Source organism: Pezoporus flaviventris, unplaced genomic scaffold, assembly GCF_033815535.1.
Source record: "Pezoporus flaviventris isolate CSIRO_AGI_PZ_B2104156 unplaced genomic scaffold, CSIRO_AGI_Pfla_v1 ptg000031l, whole genome shotgun sequence".
Classification (NCBI taxonomy): Eukaryota; Metazoa; Chordata; class Aves; order Psittaciformes; family Psittacidae; genus Pezoporus; species Pezoporus flaviventris.
The window spans coordinates 53488408-53508413 of NW_026892579.1; the positions used below are offsets into that span (position 1 = coordinate 53488408).

The 20006-nt window shown below is 41.4% G+C and overlaps 1 protein-coding gene across 1 annotated transcript in view; it reads left to right on the forward strand.

Annotated features, from left to right (window-relative positions):
* Positions 1-2094: 2094 nt before the first annotated feature.
* RP1L1 (RP1 like 1) overlaps positions 2095-20006 on the forward strand; it is a 44755-nt gene continuing 26843 nt past the window's right edge. The window contains exons 1-3 of the mRNA XM_061460758.1: positions 2095-2328; positions 3937-4068; positions 18607-19264. Of these exons, the coding sequence (XP_061316742.1) occupies positions 18626-19264 (639 nt within the window). The 5' untranslated portion in view covers positions 2095-2328; positions 3937-4068; positions 18607-18625. The remainder of the gene's footprint in view (positions 2329-3936; positions 4069-18606; positions 19265-20006) is intronic.

A 20006-nucleotide genomic window follows, 5' to 3' on the forward strand; every position in this document is an offset into this window, starting at 1 on the left:
GATACGGCAAAGAAATAAATTTAGTCTCAATGGGAAAGAGGGATCTGCTGCAGCTAGGAGAGAAGACTGCCCGCAGCTGTATGTCCTAAGTTGCTAGACCCTCCAGAGGTCTTCATATAGTCTTGGTAACACCTAGGCTTCCTGGTTTTCCTAGAAGTTGCTAATCTACAGCTGGGATCATCTGAGCAAACCAGTCCTTAAGTACAGTCTATCTAAAATTATGCAATATTGACATATCACCATACATACAGGGGCTGCAATGGCCATTATTAGTTCTGGGAATCATTTAGATAGAGAGAAGTTACTGACAACCAAAACAAACAGGGAGGTCTGTGCTGATTCTTCTCTGCTATGCAAGCTGGGCAGCACAATTGTCCGTGATGAACTCTGGGAAGCCAGAACAGAGATGCTAGACTGATAGAATCACAGAATTGTTTGGGTTGGAAGGAACCTTAAAGCTCATCCAGTTCCAACCCCTGCCACAGGCAGGGACACCTTCCACTAGACCAGGTTGCTCCAAGCCCCCTCCAACCTGGCCTTGAACACTGCCAGGGATGGAGCAGCCACAGCTTCTTTGGGCACCCTGTGCCAGGGCCTCACCACCTTCACAGGGAAGAACTTCTGCCTAAGATCTCATCTCAACCTCCCCTCTGTCAGGTTAAAGCCATTCCCCCTTGTCCTGTCCCTACAGGCCCTTGTCAAAAGCCCCTCTCCAGCTTTCTTTTCAGCCCCTTTAGGCACTGGAAGCTGCTCTGTCTCCCTGGAGCCTTCTCTTCTCAACAGCCCCAGCTCTCTCACCCTGTTTTCACAGGATAGGCGCTTTCACTATATGTAAAACAATTCTGTATAGAGAAAATGAGACCCTATTCAGCAGAAGACAACCTAGGGGGAAGCCAAGCACCTCCTGGAAATGAAGTGTTGGCTTATATCCCTTTGTGAACAGGGAGCAAATGATTTGCCTAAAGTAACACCAACTGTACTGTATTCACTTTTTCTGAGTGAGACTTAACACTCTTGGCAATTTCAGCTGTTAAGCATAAACCCTTTAAAGAATGGATTAGAAACAGGTGCTAATAATACCCAAATGTAAGGAAGACTTTATGGGAGTCAAATGGCTTAGGTTCTATCCATCAATCAGCTAATTTCTCCCATCTTCTGCTATATTACTCATTGAGAGGTAGGAGATGTTTATTAATGGGGGGAAGGAGAATTAGAAAAGGAGATCCCTGGCTTTGTTGCATAACCTGCTGCTGTGTCACAGCCAACCTGAAAGTTCATCTGCTTTTCTCTCACTCTCAAGGCAGATGAGCATCACAGCTTCTTCTTGTGCTCAAGACCTTATAGAACTCTATTTGGAGAGGAAATAGGGTTGGGATAGGCACTGGGGTGTGGAGCTGGGACCTTCAATGCGATTTTTAACATAGCAAAAAGGCTTGAATCTGGGTTAATAGATTTCCACCCTGGGTGTTTTCTCTCCCCTGTAGATTTGACTAAGGTTTAGCCCTGAATTTGAGAAACGTTCCCACCAGGAGTTTTCTCAAACCTAACACATTTTCCAAAATGCCTTTCTCCCCCTGCATTCTCCCTTAACACTTAATAAAAAACTCCTCTTCCACCTCTGCAGGTGAGTCTATTTTCATTAATGCCTTGAAGTTTCATGGATATTTATGAGTAAAAAAGGCCAGGGAGGCTGCCAAAATACAATTAATAATAATAATTAATTATTAAGACCGAGGATTTTCAGAGGAGAAAAGTGCTGGAAATCCCACTCTGAGCAACTGTATACATCATCTTTTTGAAAAATAAGAAACCAACCCAAAAATCAACAACTGCAGCATAAGGTCAACCTGATCATGTGTGGCTTTAACTTATGAAGCTATTGCAGACGTCAAAGCTGGGGAGATTCCCCTCCTTCTGATGATAAGCAGCAACCAATCCCTCTAGAGATTTAACATGACACCTGCCTGAAGTTACAGCCTGCAACATGTAGAGTCCTCACATGTCAGAAGGCAGCCAGGTTTTCAGTTATGGTTTGAACAGTACTGCAAATGGGGTTTAACTTTGGGATGGGACAGGGTGAGGAAAGAAACAGGAGACACACAAAAAGGAAAATATTTTTATACCACTGTTCTTGTGACCTTGTCTTTTGGAGCATTGAGGAAATCATACAGAATTAGATTCTGCTCTGGTTACAACTATTGAATAATACATTGCAAACAGCCTCTGGTCTGTCATCAGTGGGGCAATAGTCACTTGCAAGGGTAATTCAGAGCTGGTTGAGGTCTCTCCCTGTTTCACTTGATGCAGAAGAAACAGAAGCATCTGAAGGTAGGTAGTAATTGCAGGGGCTACTTATTTATTTACCCCATAGTTCAAGGGGCGTAAGGATGGGATTCACTGTATAAACTCAGGAATTGAACTTTATGTAAGTGTTTTGCATATGATGTTGTTCTTCCTAGATGAGACATGGTCAATAGAGTCTGAAAAATGGAGCAGCCCATTCTAAAGCAGAGGGCCCAGTGGTGTCTGTCTTTCACTATTTGCAATTAAGATTCCATGTCACCACGAAAAGAATAGTAGCAGCTATTTGATAATAGTTATTCAGTACTGCAGTTAGCTAGTATATTTACTTTAGGATACGGAAAATTTTTGGAAAGTGCTTATCCACTTATATGATGGACACTCATATCGTTTAACTCTAGGTGCCTGTGAGGCAGGGCTCAGTATCTGAGCTAACATCTCAGACTTCATTCAGTCCCTGGAGAGAATGAGGTACTCTTGAAGGTGAGTCAGATGACTGTGTTTTTACATCAGCTATAGCATTTGAGGAATTGTACCCCAAGGAGCATAGGAGTGTAGACTGCTATCTCACAGGGTCTATAGTGTTATCACCTATATTCTGTCAGGTATCTTCCACCCATCCTGTGTCCCCGTACAAGGCTGAGGTGATACTCAGCCATGCACCATCATCTCTGCATGCTTTTGGTCCAACCCAAAGAAAGCTGAGATGAGGAAGCAGGGATGGAGCCTCAGTGTAATCTGGAGAGTTTTGGGGTGAATAATCATTAACAGGGACTGCAGAGCACATCATCTTTACAGGCCAGGCAATGTTTTTGTGTAAGAAAACGTAAGAGCCTTTTGGCAAGGAAGCATTGAAGGTATTGCGCTGGGCATTAGGACATTTGGGGTCTGGCATCTGGCCTGACTGTTGAAGAAATACCAGAATTTGAAGATGCCTCTTTTCCCACTGGTGAATGAGGAATAATGTTTCCCTTTGCCTCTCTGGGGTTGTGATTTCTGTCATTTGTTATCATTTATAGCACCCTTTAACATCCCTTGATGGAATATATGAAACTTTCTCCTGGAGTATGAGTTTTTCTTTTTGCCACATTTTTTGTTTTGTTTTGTTTTTTCAGGCTGGGAGGGACTTTTGCAATCATTTAATCTGATTTATTTACTGCCTGTCACAGGCTGGAGACTTAAAACATGGGCTTTGTGATCAGAAAAGGCAAGAAAGGCTTTGACACCAGGAGCCAGCCTTTCAAGCTCGTGACTTAAATACAGGTGTACTATGTACAGAAGGAGACACTGTGTCAGGCTTGTCAGTCAGCAGAGAGCACAATCCACACAGTGATGCAAATTTCTCAGTCATCAAATCTGTATGAGGAACAAAGAAAAAAAGATCTTTAAAACCTCATTAATTAATTATCGTCACTGCAGATGGTGCCCAGCTGTAAGCTGCTCATCTTAATCCCATTCCAAGTGGCTACCCTGGGCAGAGTCCATTTGCTTCTTTTATCTGGAGAAGTGGTTGAGCATGGGAGCATACGATGGTGGGGAAAGCTGCAAGAAAAGGAGAGATGTAAAGATTTAGGAAGGAAGGTGGGGGCCATTCCCCTGTGCAGACAGTGAGCAGAAGAGTTCTTTCATTTGCAGGGCTGGGAAAAGTAAAGAAGGGAAATTTCTCTGCCTGGCTTTTGATCTCAGCTGTGAGTGCTCAAGGGAGGCCTGACCTGGGATGGATTACTGACTTGAGCAAAGCTATGTACCTGGATTACCTTTGCTGTGGTGAGTTGAATTTGCTCTCTGTCCCTCTAGTCACCTGTGAATCAATACAGGCATAAAGAGCAACAAGGATGATACTGGAGCAATGGAGAGCAGGTAGCAGCAGGAGGTCTGATGTTAGAATCGATTGCCTTTTTTTCAGTAGCTCTGTTTTCCTTTTTTTACATCTTTGTTTCTCACTAGGAAAGTCAGATGCGGCTGATGTTCAGGTGGGAGAAATAAGTGCCCATGGAAATAAGAGTTATACTTATGGAGGAAGGTTGCTGATGTGATCAAGCCATAGCTGTTGGCTATATTTTGCTCTGTTGAGCAATGCAGATGTTATCCCTGGAAGATTTCTAAAAGCTGCTTTTGTGTTTTCCTGGGAGGCTTTGAGTGGGCTCTGGGTCCATCCTTACTGAGGAATTTCCCAAAGGACCAGGTCTCTTTTCTGACCAGAGCTAGATCTCAGTTTTCCTAATACAACTCCCTGCGGCCACTTAAAGTCTCTGCTGTTATTTAGGGTCAGCAGGAGATTGAGTGGATCAAGCCCATAAGAAGATATAGGCTCCTGTGTACTGGGAGGGGACTCATGGCCATTTTAAGCAGCACTGCCCAGGCAGGGAGCCAGGCTGGCTGCAGTTTTGCACCAACGCTGGTCCCTGATGGGAGAGATTGTGACTTTCACCACAATCCCAGTTGGAGTCTAAGCCAGAATTTCTGCTCTGATTTTCTCTGTAAGATCTAAATTGCCCACAAGGCCTTCTCTTTTCTGTTTGCTTGCTTGTTTGGTTGTTTTTTTTTTTTTCTTTCTTTTGTTGGCAACCCCTCAGTCTCTCAAAGTACAGGCTAAAAAGGGGGGGGGCTTGTGTTTTTTGGCAAATACAAGCCTCAGGTCATTAACCCTTGACAGTTTTTCAGTGAATTACTATTAAAAAAATGAATTCATTTCTTGGGCTGAAGAGAGGTTCACATACTTGATGACATAAGGGTCAATCTGATCATCAAATCTGACCCCTTGAATAGTACGGAACACTGAATTTCACCCTGTAGCTCCTGGCTTTTCATTTATGGTCTTTATACATCATGCTAAGGAGCTCATAATATCAGCATGGCATATCTGCAGGGACTGAATTAACATGGAAGGGAAAAAGAATACTGATATAAATTTACCAGGAGGTAAAGCATAGGTCAAGATAGGTCAGCAGCTTATCGAGCCTTTGCAGAGAAGAGCCTGGCAATACGCAGTTGCCTCTTGCTCAAAAACTACCTGGTTTCATCTGTCTGTTGTGGAAAAATATTGCCTGGTGGCCAAACTCCTGATCTGTGAATTTCTGCATCTCTGTGACTCCTCTCGTAGGGTCAGGACCAAGATTTGTATTTGCTTTGAACATCTGAAAACATAGTAGGTTCTTGGTCTGTCTATAATCACTATGAATTATTGGTTCTGATGGTGGTCGATCGGTATTTATCTTCTACTCCCCCAAATTGCTCCTTACAGCAACTGAGGGCACAAAATAACGTTTCTATCTCTTGTTGGTTTTTTGCTTGTTTATTCCCTTTCCCACCCCTTGCTTCTCCCTTTGCTCGCTTTTGAAGCTTTAATAGTTGTTGGCTTTTCTTTCTTTCCCCCTGTTCTTTAATCAATCTCCTTGTAAATCATGGCTGTATTATTATCGTTTCTTGGAGAAACATGGATCATTGGCCAGTAGGTGAATTTTATCCTTGTCAATTGTTGTTGCCATTAATTTGTTACTTTTAATCCATTAATGTAAACGCCAGACTAACTGCACATTCAAGTGTAAAATGCTGCTTATAGAGCCAAAGTGGTTTGAACATTTTAAAATATCAGTTTGGAGAGATAAACAATGGATCTCTTCATCTCTTCCCTTCACAGGGCAATTTTTTACCCAAATTCTACTCTTCCTTGAATACAGAAACCAGTTTTCTTTTTCCCCAGTCTGGTTTTAAATAACCTGTGAGAAGGGGTTTCTACTACTTTATTTGAAGGTTATTCCCATCTAAATGACCTCACTTGCCCTTTTTTCACTTTTGTCCAATCACATCTATTTATAACCTCTTGCTCTACATTAAGTGATTCCTCCATATGCCTGGGAAGAATTAGTGCCTTAACATTTGACCATGCAGTGAATGAAAAACACAGGAGAAAATCAAGACCCAGGTGCAGCTGGTGGCAGAAATGTTGTTTCAGAAAAGACTTGATCTCATCTATTTGTGTAGTGCCTGCACTCATCAGCTTCCCCTCATCCTAACTTATCTCCTGGCTTGCAGCACACAGTCATTCCTCATTGTTCGCTTACAAGGGCTGAGAGCCCTTAACAACGGAGATCCTACTTCTTCCTTGGCTCTCAGCTTCCTCCTGACTGCCAGCTCTTTTATTTTCCCTGAGGCATTACTTGGCCAAGCAATGTATATTTAGTGCTTTCAATATTATTTTTTCCTCCTTCCTTCATCTAACCAACCCTCAATCATTTTGTTGCTTTTCTCTAAAACCTCTCAAAATTGTCAGCATCCTGCAGGCTTGTGGCTGTCCAATGTTACCCTCAGTCTTCCTCCTGTTGCAGGGCATGGAAGCTTGTTGCCTTATTTTCTTAGGTGTTTTCGCTGATGCTGGCGCCCTGGATTGCGTGAGAAGAGTCCTGTGTGTACTTACAGGCTTAGCAGCAGAGGTGGGCTACCGAGATGGTGATGCAAGTCCTTCCATGCTTGTTTCAGAGCAGCTCACCCAGAAACAATGCACTTTTGTCAGAAATTGGCTTGAACTCTTTATCTTTTTTTTTTTTGCTTTAACAAGGTAGCATAAATGACTGTATCAGGACCAAAGAGACAAAGGTCGTGTTCCTAGTGCTGTTCCTGTAGCCAAATAAGCATTAGTGGGCAAGTCACTTGACCTGTCAGTACCTCAGTTTCCCTTCTGACCATTATCTATCCATTCTGTCTGATGCTCTGGGAACTGTGAATATCAGTTATGTTTGTGAAAATACAACTGAAATGGAGAGAAAGCCTAAGCACTGCAGGCTTCCAAAGCTGCCTGCTTTCTACCCACTCTCTGTGATGGGCCCTGGTTGGGTCTCAGCATCCACAATGTGCTTGGAAGCACCCAAGCTTGGATATCTGTCGATGGCACATGCAGGGTCACCTGGATGTTGCCCAGCCAGGAGTTCGGCTTGCATTACAGCATCCAGAGAGCAGAGGTGACCTCTTCGTGCACATGTGCCTAATCACAGTGTGGTGGTGGGCAAGTCTGTTCCTGACAGCAAGCCTGGGCCAGTGCTGGCTGGTGATGTGGATGTCCCAACATGTGCATTTACTGTCAGCCATCTCAGCAGCAGCTTTGGCACACTGCTGGAATCCAAAGGAGCAATAAATCTGTAGAAACGATATCTGCTTATTCGACAGATCTGATGCGCGTCCCAGAGCCACGTTGTGCCAGCTCTACTCTTTAACTACTGTCAGTTCAATAAATAATAACAGTTTGGCAGAACATTTTTTGTCCTACTTGAGGGAACATTCACTGCTGCGTCAAAGTTTATACAAACTGCTCACAGGTTTCTTTTGCTTTGTGACTTGGTTTCTTCATATTTCAATCTTTCTGCATTAGCTGACCAGCCTTTGTCACCTAGTGTCATCTTTGTTTCTTGACTACACAAGCCAGTCTCCTGTCACTGAGATCTGGCCATGAGGTCTGTCAGGGAGGTAGTTCTGACTTGCCCTCCATGAACAGCTCAGCAAGCCCATAAGCACATTTGGCAGATGCCCTAGCTGTTAAAGTTCAGGCAAAGTGAACACTGAAGTCAGAAAAATGTGGCACTTGGCCAACCCATGGGAAAAAAAAATCGGCACCAATAATCTTCAGTGTATTTTGCAGTACTTTTCCAGGGCTACCCTCTTCTTGTTGGGGATTCATTTACCCATTTCAGCACATTACCACTTTAAGCTTCCTCAAAGGCATGCAAAGCGTCTTAATAAATAATCTTGCTATTTCTTATCACATCTGCCTCTGAGTGAGAGACAGGACAAATGGGACAGCGTTCACATCTGAATCCAGGTCAGGATCAGGTGGAGGCTGGGAAATGCTGATGATGAAGGGCCAAGTAATGACTGTGGTGTTATATAAGCTTTGCCTTAACACCTACAGGCTTTAGAAGATGTGTGTTAGGAAGGGTATGAGGCCAAGGAAGAGAGGTGCACAGCAACAAGGAGGACTACATGTCTCGCTGTGCTTTCACATATCATCTTTTGCCATAGTACCTGAACACTTTCTGCTCCATGAATTGTGAGGTGTGAGCTGAACTGGTCAGCCTTGGCAGTCTTCAGGTGAGGCAGGAGCAAGAAAGGAGAAGGTGAAGGTCTTCAGAGCTTTTGAGGGTGGCGAGGGCAAATATGAAAATGAGGAAAAATAGAGGGAAACCACCAGATTGCAGAAAGGAAGAATCTTATAGGCAGGATGTTGAATAGACCTTGCATAATACTGTGAAAGCTGGTAAAGTTTATAAAGGTTGAGATGAGCTAGCTCAGAAACAGATGTTTTAGCAGGAAAGGATGGCAGGAGATTTTGGAGAGGTTACAGCCATGAAGCTGTAAGATTTGGCGACAATCCAGAAGAGAGTATCTGGTGTGAAGGAGATGTAGGTGTTGAACACGACACAGAGATTGTGAATTTGAGTGTTATACAAATGCGGTTTATTCACAACAAGGAGGGAAGGGGGAAGGAAAGGTTTGTGATGAAAGATAAGGAGGTGTTTTTTTAACTGCGATAAAAGTGTTGGCAGATCCACATCTGGGATATAGCTCAGAGGAAGGGTAGGGGAGACCCAGCAGTTTAAAGCTACACCTGCTACCATGAATGTGGAGAGTGATGTCACCAGATGACATCACAGGGAACATGATGTCAACAGGAGAGAGCATAAGGATGAGGAAGAATTACCAGGGCATTCAGAAAGGGTGTGGAGGGAGGCAGCAGATGTTGGCCAGTCTCTTACAAAGCAGACCACCTTTCTTGTTAATCCCTTTAGGTACTGGAAGGTTCTAAGGTCTTCCCAGAGCCTTCTCTTCAGGCTGAACAAGCCCAGCTCTCTCAGCCTGTTTTGATGACAGAAGCACTCCAGCCCTCAGAGCATCTTTGTGCCTTCATCTGGACTCACTTCAGCGCTCCACGTTCTTCTTATGTTGGGGTCCCAGAGCTGGATGCAGGACTGCAGGGGGGGGTCTCACCAGACCAGAGCAGAGGGGAAGAATCACCTCCCTCGACATGATGCAGCCCAGGACACGGTTGGTTCCTGGGCTGGAAGTGCACACTGACTGGTCATGTTGAGCTTAAGATAGAGTTCATCTGAGACATCCAGCTCAGGATGAGATGAACGCAACCTAAAAGACATCATATCTTTCTGGCAATGCTGAAGGAAGGCTAGAGTGATTGTCTCAAGTAGAGACATTACAGACATCCACATTGAGCTGAAGTATCCTGTGCTGGTACAATAGATTTGTCCCACAGTGCCCAGGCATTGGCTGATCCTTGTCCTTGCTCCCTTCCTGCATCTGATCTCTCTGACCCTGCTTGAAGTTAAGCAGTTGTGGAACCACCTGACCATACTACCCCACCAGAACACTTTGTTCTTCCAGAATGGCCCCAACACATCTGGGAAAGAGTGTGCTTGTAGGAAATACCCACCATTGTCACACAGCTGGCAGCAAAGAGAAAGCATTGTCCTTTCTGCTCCTGCACAATGCCCAAAAAGAGCAGGTGTTCAACAAGCGCCAATCCCAAGAGATCTTGTGAGCTCCAGTGAGCGAGTCCTGCTGGCTCATCTGATCTGAGAATCTGGCACTGAAATTCAATAGAAGGAGAAAAGAAAGAACATTTTATTGTGTTAAAAGTGTAGGCAAGCAAAAGTTGCAGAAATCACCAAATTTAGACTTTGGCTGGGGTACCAGTATTAGCAATGTTACACTTGATGAGAGGTCAAAGTTCTGCTGACATGAATTAAAACCAAGAATAAGTAAAATTGAAAGGATGTAAATCTTGGGGGTAGAGCAAAAGTAGCGGAAAAAGCAGATCATTAATAAATAAAAAAGGAGGACAATAATTCAAAATTGGCTGAGTTATTGAATGACTTTAAAAAAAAATCTCTCTTAAAGAAGAAAACTGTACGAGAGGAGCTTGGACAGGATTTAAAGTGAGGAAGGAAGTCACTGTAAAGAAAAATGTAATTGATAAAGAACAAGTGGAGGAATCCCTGAAAAAAAATTGGAAAGAACATATCAGCTTTGCTGATCTTGTTGACCTTTGGACTTTACAGAACGAATTGAGAAACCAAGTGTATCATTTCCCAAATGCAGCTGATGCTAAATGGGATAAATAAAGGAGAAAGGACTGGGATAATATCCCTGGGTTTTTTTCCCTACTACCCAAAGCCAAAAGGGGAGAGTCACTCTAGGTGAGACATTGTGTCTTCTAATATAATGGAACAAATGTTAAGGCAGAAATAAGTACACAGCTGTATGGCACAAGAATTGTAGTCAAAAGGCCAAATAAATACACGATGCCAGAGAAACTTGACTGCTTCTACTGTTTATCAGATTTTAAGAGTGTTTAATTTGGCTAGGAAAATTATTTAAAAGCATTTTAGAAGATACATTTTTGGATGAATAAAAGCTGTCTTCAGATTCAGTTATAAATATATTGAGAAAGTGAGAAAGAATGACTATGCTTATTGAAATGTGGAGTGATCTGACTGGATTTAATGTATTTTGAAATAATTTCTAAAGAGTGTAAAAATGTACTAATGAAAATTAAAATTGATAATCATTTGGAAGGAACTGAGGTCAAATACAAAAGGTTTAATAATATCAAGTAAAGGTTTGTTGCAAATGGAGAATTGGAAGTGATGGTGGTGTAGAGGAAATCAACTTGTGCCTTATGGTGGATGACAACAGAGGGATGCAAGTGGTTGTTTCGCTGCACATATGGGTAGTCCCACACTGAACTTGGGACATATGTGCCTGTATGTTTACAGAGTTGGGCGCTGTCCTGAGGAAGAAAGATTGGGGTGGGTTTCATGGAAACTGGAAAAAAAACTTCCAGTGCCTGCAGTTGCTGGAATCTCCAGTGAGTTTCTTCCATTGACATATAGCCTTTAGCTGTCAAGTCCAGAAGCAGCTATAGATTGAAACCTCTTCAAAGCTTGTCGTGACTTTCTTAGTTTCTCTCTCAGTTAATTGACTTCTGGGTGACACATTTTAGGCATGCCTTGTCCTGGTTATTGTGCATATCCCTAGTTCTTCAGCTGCTCACCGTAGTCAGCTGTTTTGTTACTGACAGCTGACTACTCACATAATCAGCTTTGCTCAGCCTCTTTCTTGACTCCCCTTTACAGACAGGAAGATGAGGAAGCAAAGCTTAGATTAACAGGAGTTGGTTGTATATGAGTTAACCAGTCTTGGAAACCTCAACTGGTTGTCTGTAAAACCTTTGTGCCTGAGCTTTTATATCGTCTTTGAAGACGGAAATAGTCCTGGAATGACAGATGAAGTAGACACCTTGTGTGGCTGTGATCACATTAACCAAGACACATGCATACCAGAGAGCCTTCCTGAGAAGGCAAAAAAGACTGCTAACATCCTGCTCAACCCATGCTTAATCCTTGTGGTACGTGTATGTTCTTGTGATCTTGTTCCTTTCAAGTAGTCAGTTGTGTCAATTCCAGGTTTGAATTTGGCAAGCTGCTCCAATCTTGCCGTGCTGTCTTCTCCACCTGATGTGACAAATAGCACAACTGTTTGTCAGTTTCCTGGCACAAACATGCAAATCGGCTTGAACATAAAACTTCAAGCTCACGTCAAATGAAAATGTAAAGTTATTTTCCCCAATATTGCCAGAAATGTGAGTAAAGGGCAGTGCAGGTTACTTAAACCCCTGGATATTTAAAACAGCTATACCCTCAGGAAGTGCCTATGGCAGTAGAAATACCCTCCAAAACAAAACCCTTGTCTACAGCTTCTAGGGGTATTACTGAACTGTGAGCAGTCTGAAACACCCAGATGGAGCTGTTGCTGTTGGAACCTGTTGCAAAGATGCTGTAATCAGGACTGTGTCACAGAGTTGTTACTTTGACAGACCACAGCTGGGTGTTGAACAGTACGTGGCAGAGCTGGCCTCTCTGCCTCTGGTTTCTTAAGCCCTCGGTTTCATTTTGCGAAAGAGAAATCCTACATTTCTTTAGCAAAAGAAAATCAGTTCTCTGTATTAGGGCTTCTCCTTTCAGCGGAAGATTGCTTTAATTTCACGTTGGACTGATTAACAGCATCTCAGGGGAGCTCTCACAGGATGACTGTATTGAGGAACTCTGAGAAATAATTGATGGGAAACAACATGATACATAGCGGAAGAAACAACAAACGGGCACCACCATGTCCCTGTTTCTTATTGCCCACCACGAGAACCTAGCACATTCTCCATGTGTTGTCCATTGTCTTATTATATTATGTTGTACTCATACAACTATCCTTATGTTTCATCCTAAGCAGAAAGTACATTTCATAACTCAGGATTCTGAATGAAGCCTCAGTATAGAGGACCCAAGCTGGGCAAGGTCTGTCTGGTCTGAGGTCCTGATCCTGTAATCAGGTCTTTATGACTCAGTCCTTATTCTCTGAACTGCTTATGATATCATGAGCTTTGGTCTTCACCTTCATAAATGCACCTCTTATTTGCATGGTGAGTGGCAAACTAATAACATTTTTCAACTGTATTTTACTTCACATTGAAGGGACTCAAGTTAACAATTTAAGTCCATGAAGACTGATGTGGAGGTATTGTCTACAGAGTAAATGCTTTTAAAAGCCAGGAACAGTGGAAGAAAACCATTTAAATTTTTGGCAAATTCAGAGGGTTTTCTTTCTTTGCCACGTTAATGGCTGAAAAGCTCATCTACAAAAGGAGGGAGATTTGTTGCAGGTAAATCTGATCCGTGAGACTAATTCTTATCCTGCAGAAAGCTGTGCTTCTTGGTTACCTATGTTAAGTGCAACATAATCCTTTGCATTGAATGATGTAGCTGGAAATACAACTTGGACTGCTGTGCTTTGAAGATTGACTTGTTTCAAACTGATACGGACCCAAATAAATTAAAAACAGTACATTATTGTTTTGTTTTATTTTGTTTTTTAATTAAAAAAACAAACCCAAAACAAAGCCCCCAACACATCCCTTCAAAGGCCCAGAAACAATCACAAAAATCCCTCATTTACTAAGATCTGCCCCACACTTATAAATTAATATTCAATTTTCTTTAAAGAAAATCCAGTAATTACAAAGGGGAAGAGCCAATGTTCAAGTAGTTAAAGGTGGAGTATTCTAACAGATCACAGAAAATGTCTCTGACGATGAAACAGCTCAGATTGCTATGGAGGATGGATCGTATTAAACTGGCACTTCTCTAGATCTTAATTACCACATGAGCCTGAGCCAAGGAGAGTGCAAACAACCTTTGCTAAATAGCAGAACAAACTAGCCTGGAAGGGGCTTTGGAGATTCTCTGGTCCAACCACACATAGCTGTGCCCAATAGATGAAGATGCTCAACTGAGTTTTTAATATCTCCAGGGTTGGATATTCCTCCACCTCTTAGATCCCAGTCTTTGATCACCATTATGAAGAATTTTCTCTAATACCTAAATGGTATTGTGAATGCTGCCACTTGTATCTGCCACATCTTAATGCTTTACTATGCACTTTTGGGAAGAGTCTCTCTCTTTTTATACCATGCCTATACCATGTCCTAGACAATGATATGGATGTCTCCAAATTTCTTCTCCATGATCAATGATTCCAGTGCTCTTATCCTCCCCTGCACATCATATGCTCCTATTTTGTCCTATCATCTTGGTGTCCTTTGCTGGACTCACTCCAGTACGCCAGTATCTTTCAAGTCCTACACAGAATTTGATAATCCTTTTCAAGTAATTTTAAGTTACAAATAAATTGAAAGAAAAAAATATATATATAATTTACCTTTTTTTTTCGTTTCCAGAAAATTCTTAAATAATCACAGGTAAACGGGTTCACTGTCTTCAAATTCAATGCTTTTCTCTTCTATGAATCAAACATCACAACTTTGGTAATTTTCCATACAATACTTTGTCTTGGTTGGACATAAATAGTTCTTGTTAATAAGATCAGTTTGACATTTTAAAATATATTTGTCTTTCTCAAAAAGGGCACAGAGCAAATTAAAATGAGCCTTTATAGAGAAAAATAGTTAGATCTTACAAAACAATGATTCTTCTTTCTTGCTAGAAACTCACACCTTTTCTGGGAAAATTTTCAAATGAAATAGTCTTGTTCATGATTTCTCTGTAACACACCTGGATTTTTCAACCAGCTCTATTCCAAATGTTAATGTTGACCTGTACGTTTTTCTTCTGTCTGCAAGAAATGACTTTGTAAAAATGGAAGCTACAATTATTCGTTGGTAAGAGAAACTTCCAGTAAAAGTCTGCAAAATAATTTATCAACAAAAGCCATACAAAAAATTGTCACTAGGCATATACAGGCTAGAAAAAAAGTAGAGGTGTTTAGCATTAAGTGGGATTACCTACTGGAACTGTTGCTGCTGGACAGGATAGACCCTGAATAATTTATAGTATTTAAGTCAAGTCTGGATGCTTCTCATGAAAGCATTCTCATCTATAACCAATAGTGGTTACAGACTTCATTTTCAGTTCATTGAGTCAAGTTCTTTAACATCTCTCCTGCCTCACCTCAGGCACTTTCCAGCGTGGTAGCTGGATTTCTCTCCTTTTTTGTTCCCAACAGAGAGAAGGCTGCAAAAAAACCCTTGGAGATAACAAGCGTAGTGTGAGGGACAGAAGGTGAAGGCTGATGAGTGCTGCAGATGTCTTGGCTAAGGGTTCACCTAATGAATGCTCAACTACATGCTCTTACAGCTGCTTCTATGTGAAGTTGGATAATGGAGGTTTGGTATGGTTAAAAAGTGCATGACTTGCCTGCCTGCTATAGTTTAGTCATTTTGAGATCTCCTTTTGGACTACAATGGTAAATTGAAAAGTAATTTCCATGTTATTTGTCATTCTTATGTTGCTTGGCTGTTCTTATTTCATCCAAGACTCTGACATCTGCCATGATCTTAGAATCATAGCATAGTTTGGGTTGGAAGGGACCTTCAAAGGTCATCTATTCCAAACCCCCTACCATGGGCAGGGACGTCTTCCATTAGGTCAGGTTGCCCAGAACCACATACAGCCTGGCCTTAAATGTCTTCAGGGATGGTGCATCTCCATCTCTCTGTGCAACTTGTTCCAGTATTTCACCATCCTGATTGCAAATTATGACTCACCAGACTTTACTATTAAGACACTATTTCACTGAAAAATTGTTATGAATCTGTGCCCCAAGTAAATGACTATCAATCAGATGAGAAGTAACAAACATATACAGAAATCCTGAAGGACTACCATCATCTTTACTTTAGCTCCATCGATTTCCCTGGAGTTTCCCTGAAGGTAAATCTGATTCCAAAGTATTGCTGATGAGTTGGTGAGTTCATGAGTAGGGTGGCTCTGGAAAGTTTTCCAGATCTCAGCAGGCCTTTATGCAAGACGAAAGCGTTACCTCTTTGGCCTTGACTGTGTTCTTACTTATACTGGTATGGTTTCGGAGGACTGTCACTGAGTCAGATTTATACCTGAGTTACGTAGACACAAGCAAGAGAAGGATTGGGCAAACTGTTCCTAAAGCCCCAGTGGATTTGAGAGCCTTCTTCAGCAGATTAGGTAGCTTTTCTTTCTATCCTTAGCAACACAGTCCTGATTAACCCTCCAAGCTGTGGTCAGTCATTTTGAGGACAGTTTGATTGACAGCATGTAACTTGCCAATGCATTTCCCTGCTCTGTCCAGTGCATTAGACCCTAGAGGTGGTTGGTTGGCTGTGTTGGGTTTGTTTAGTTGTTTTGTTCATTTATTTTTAATTTCTTGGATATTCTATAAGAAAAAGTCATCTTGAGCAAGAGACATGAAGTATTTCAATGTAAGTATGAAAATATGCATTGAGACTTTCTTGTAAATATCTGTACCTATAAAAAGATGTATTTGGGCAAGATAACCATATTTGTTGCCTTGCCAGTATGCAATAGAATCCCTTTACCATTCTGAAACTTCAAATGGACAATACAAAACTTCTCCCTGAAGGAACTGTTTCCGTTTCATGCAAGGTTTGTGTGGAATGCTTGCTCTTCACGTATATACTACTTCTTAAAAGAAGATAGACCATCTAGGCCTGGATGTGTAACCAACTCTATCACCCAAAATTTAAGGGGCAATACTCCTTTACACTGCTGATCCCTTAACAACCTTGTAAAATTATTCCTAAAGAAAATTAGTATTGGGAACATATGATACAGTTTGTCCCTTTTTTTTCTTTACTTCTTACAGTATGATTGAAAAACTTGAAAAAAAATAATAGAATAAATCTTTGGGAAGCAGTTAGATTTCTGGGAATGCAGCCAGTATATTGTAGACCACCATTTGTCCAGGGACTACAATTTGGATAATGGATTTGTTTGGAAATTATGCTGCTGATGTCTGAAAGCTATAATGTGAGACTTATGGAGAAAAAGTTAAAGCTACCTTTCTGAAAGCTGTTGAAAAATAGAGAAATTAGATACGTTTTTCCCTGGAAGATAGGCTGATGGATTGACCTTTACTTGGGAAATAAATAAGTGAATAATCTCTTGGTGAAATACGTACATGGAGAGAATAAATCATATTGAAATTTTTGTCAGTGTGCATGGATATAAAAAAGCAGACATTTGTCAAAATAATAATCTTTCAAATGGTGCTTAATGTCTTTTCTCAACTACCTGAGGTTAAACTTCCATTTATTGCAGGAGTGAATTTGCTGTCATACAAAGTGCACAAATACTTCACTTGAGAGTAGCACAATGTGAAAATGATGGTTTAGTTTTAAAATGTGGAGAAAATCAACATTTGCAGATTTTGAATGCTGCGCCTCTGGATTAAGTGACAAAACTCCCATGAATTACAATGGTCACCAAACTGGTCCTCCAAAGAATAATTTGCAAATAGCATGACTGTTTTCTTGAAACTAGAACTTTATTCAGTTGCTGCAAGAAGTGTAACCAGGAGCAAACCGAAGGAAACTTGCAATTAGAAATACATTTATTGTTTTCTAACTCATTTGTGAACATTAAACTATTTTTTTTTTTATTGTGAGAGACTTTTTTGAAGTTGCCATAAAAAACTGCTATCAACTAAGAACGTAATTTGGAAAGTAAGTTGGATGTAGGTGCTTGTAGCCAGAACCATCTGCAAGGTACAAGAAAAGCTATGGTACTCCTTACTAATTCAAAAAGTTTGCTGCCTATCTGTGAGCAGTAACTTCTGATCAGAAGATGACATCTCTAAATGCCATTTTGAGAGTCTCCATTTAAGTTTAAATAATCGACTCAAAGTGAACTATGGAGTCATTGTTCATACTAATGGAATAGACATCTGTCATACTCATTGCAGCCAATATTTTAGTGGTTTTAAATAGTGGTGATGGTTTTTTTTTGACCCTGTCAAAATCAACATGTCTTCTTTTTTGGCATTGTAGTTTCATTCAATGCATGGTCTGAGTTTTTTAGTGGTTGACTTCCAAAACAATGCATTTGATAAGGGCAAGTAAGAAAGAGTAGAGTCCAGTTTCTTTTCCACTTGTCTCCACCGTAGCAAAGACATTAAAAATACTTGGGCATCAAAAGGTCAGGTTCAACCACCAGACTTAAACATCAAAGTCAGCTTATCTTTTAAAGTGAAAGACCCATCTGCTCCGACACAAACTGTGCAGATTGTTCTCCTCAGGTTTGTCCTTACTGGGCTGATTTCAAATATTCCATTGTTTAGCAGAACCAACCTTTGTAGGGTTTTTTGTAGAGGTCTTGTGATATTTCTTACTGTTATCTGTTTGCATAGCTGCCATGGATTTTTCATTCAGACCTTACCCGAGAACACTATGGTGTGACTATGCCCAGCTGTTCTGAAACCAGGCTATTCTGCCCCTTGGTACACTCAGGACTGGTTGTGTACAATTTGCAATCACTAAATGAACAAATTCAGTAGAGTTTTGTTATGCACCAGTTCATGGGGTTAAAGGGTTGCATAGGAATCTTGGTGCTCTTCTTGCAAAAATAAAACTGAAATAATCACTGGCTCTGATAGTTTCAGAGAAAACCTCAAAAATATAAGCAAGGAAGACACAGAACTGACAACAATATACAAATATCAGGTTTTGTGGGTTTCTCTTGGGATCTGACTCATGCTTTTTGTGTCTCAGAGGCTATTAACACTGACTGAATTTGCACTGGCATCTGCAGAACAAGTATGGTTTAACTGTGAGGACCAATTAGCTCATAACTCCATGTCGGTACAATCTGATTTTGATCAAGCATAGACGGTAAAACTGTTGTGAGGAAAACAAATGTTGCATGACTCAAACAAACACTACTCTATTTTCTCTTGTAGTTACCATTAAGCAAGAGGGATGACTCAGATACCTGCTGACTACCTGTCAACCACCAGCTCCTACAACTATGAGCAGCCCCTTACTTCTGTGGCTCGGACAAGCACTGTCACCAAGGTACTCCCAGCCAAAAAAATAACCTTCTTCAAGAGTGGAGATCCTCAGTTTGCAGGAGTCAAGATGGCCATCAACCAGCGAAGTTTCAAGAGCTTCAGTGCACTCATGGATGACCTCTCTCATCGGGTCCCACTGCCATTTGGGGTACGGACCATTACCACCCCACGAGGAATACATTGCATCAGTGAGCTGGACCAACTAGAGGATGGAGGATGTTATCTTTGCTCCGACAAGAAATATGTCAAGCCTATTAGCATTACTTCTGGGGGACACAGGCCAGGCCCTCCACGAAACGGCCGTCCCTCCAGTACCTTAAGAAGAACAGCTCAGGAGGGCAAGCTTGAAGATTATTCCACACCTTTCACTCAGCATGGCCCCAGAATACCAAAGAAGATCACACTAGTTAAGAATGGAGAAAGTGGTTTTCGTCGTTCAATCATTTTGAACCGCAGAAATGCCAGGAGTTTCAAAACACTCCTGGATGAGATTTCTGAGATCCTGCAGTTCCCAGTGAAGAAGCTCTACACTGTTGATGGGAAGAAGGCAAGTATCTCTGATACCTGGTGCTGGTCAGTTATTCTAACAGGTATTACCACATCAGAGTTTGCATTCCCTATGATGCAAATGCTTTAGGTCATGGGGCCAGTGCATATCATCTTAATCCTTTGGTCTTGCGTACTTAATACCACATAAATTAATTCCCCTTTAATTACATGAAGGGGTAATGTAGAAGAATCTTGTTCAACCATTCAAGAACTTCATACATCAGATATTGTTTTAGGTCAATGGGATGCAACTTCTGACAGAAGTCCAGAAGCTCAATGTTTTGCAGCTGGGTATAAAACCTCAAATAAACTTCTAATAATGCGGTTTCCCACCCTCTCCATGGAGGAATGTCCCAACAGAGGCTTAACTTTTCTATACCTAACAACTGGGAATTCAATAGAATAACATGGCCCTTAGGTGGCACCTTGCAGTTGCATAGGTCCTAACAGAATAGGGTCCTGCTCATGATGTGGCATCGTCAGCATTTTGGTAATATAACTAATAAATGCATAAGTAATTAGGGTACGAGTGGGATCGGGAGACACATCTGTATTGATGACTTGGTGAATGTGCCAATTGGGGTTGACTCTTACAATAAATTCAGGGCATGACAACTCCTTTGTTCTTCTGCTCCCAAACTAATTTCCTGACAAAACTAAGATTCTCGTTATTTCTTCTCCATCTCCTTATAATGCAGACTAACCTGTACTTCTATTTCTTCTGAAGAGGTCTCACATGT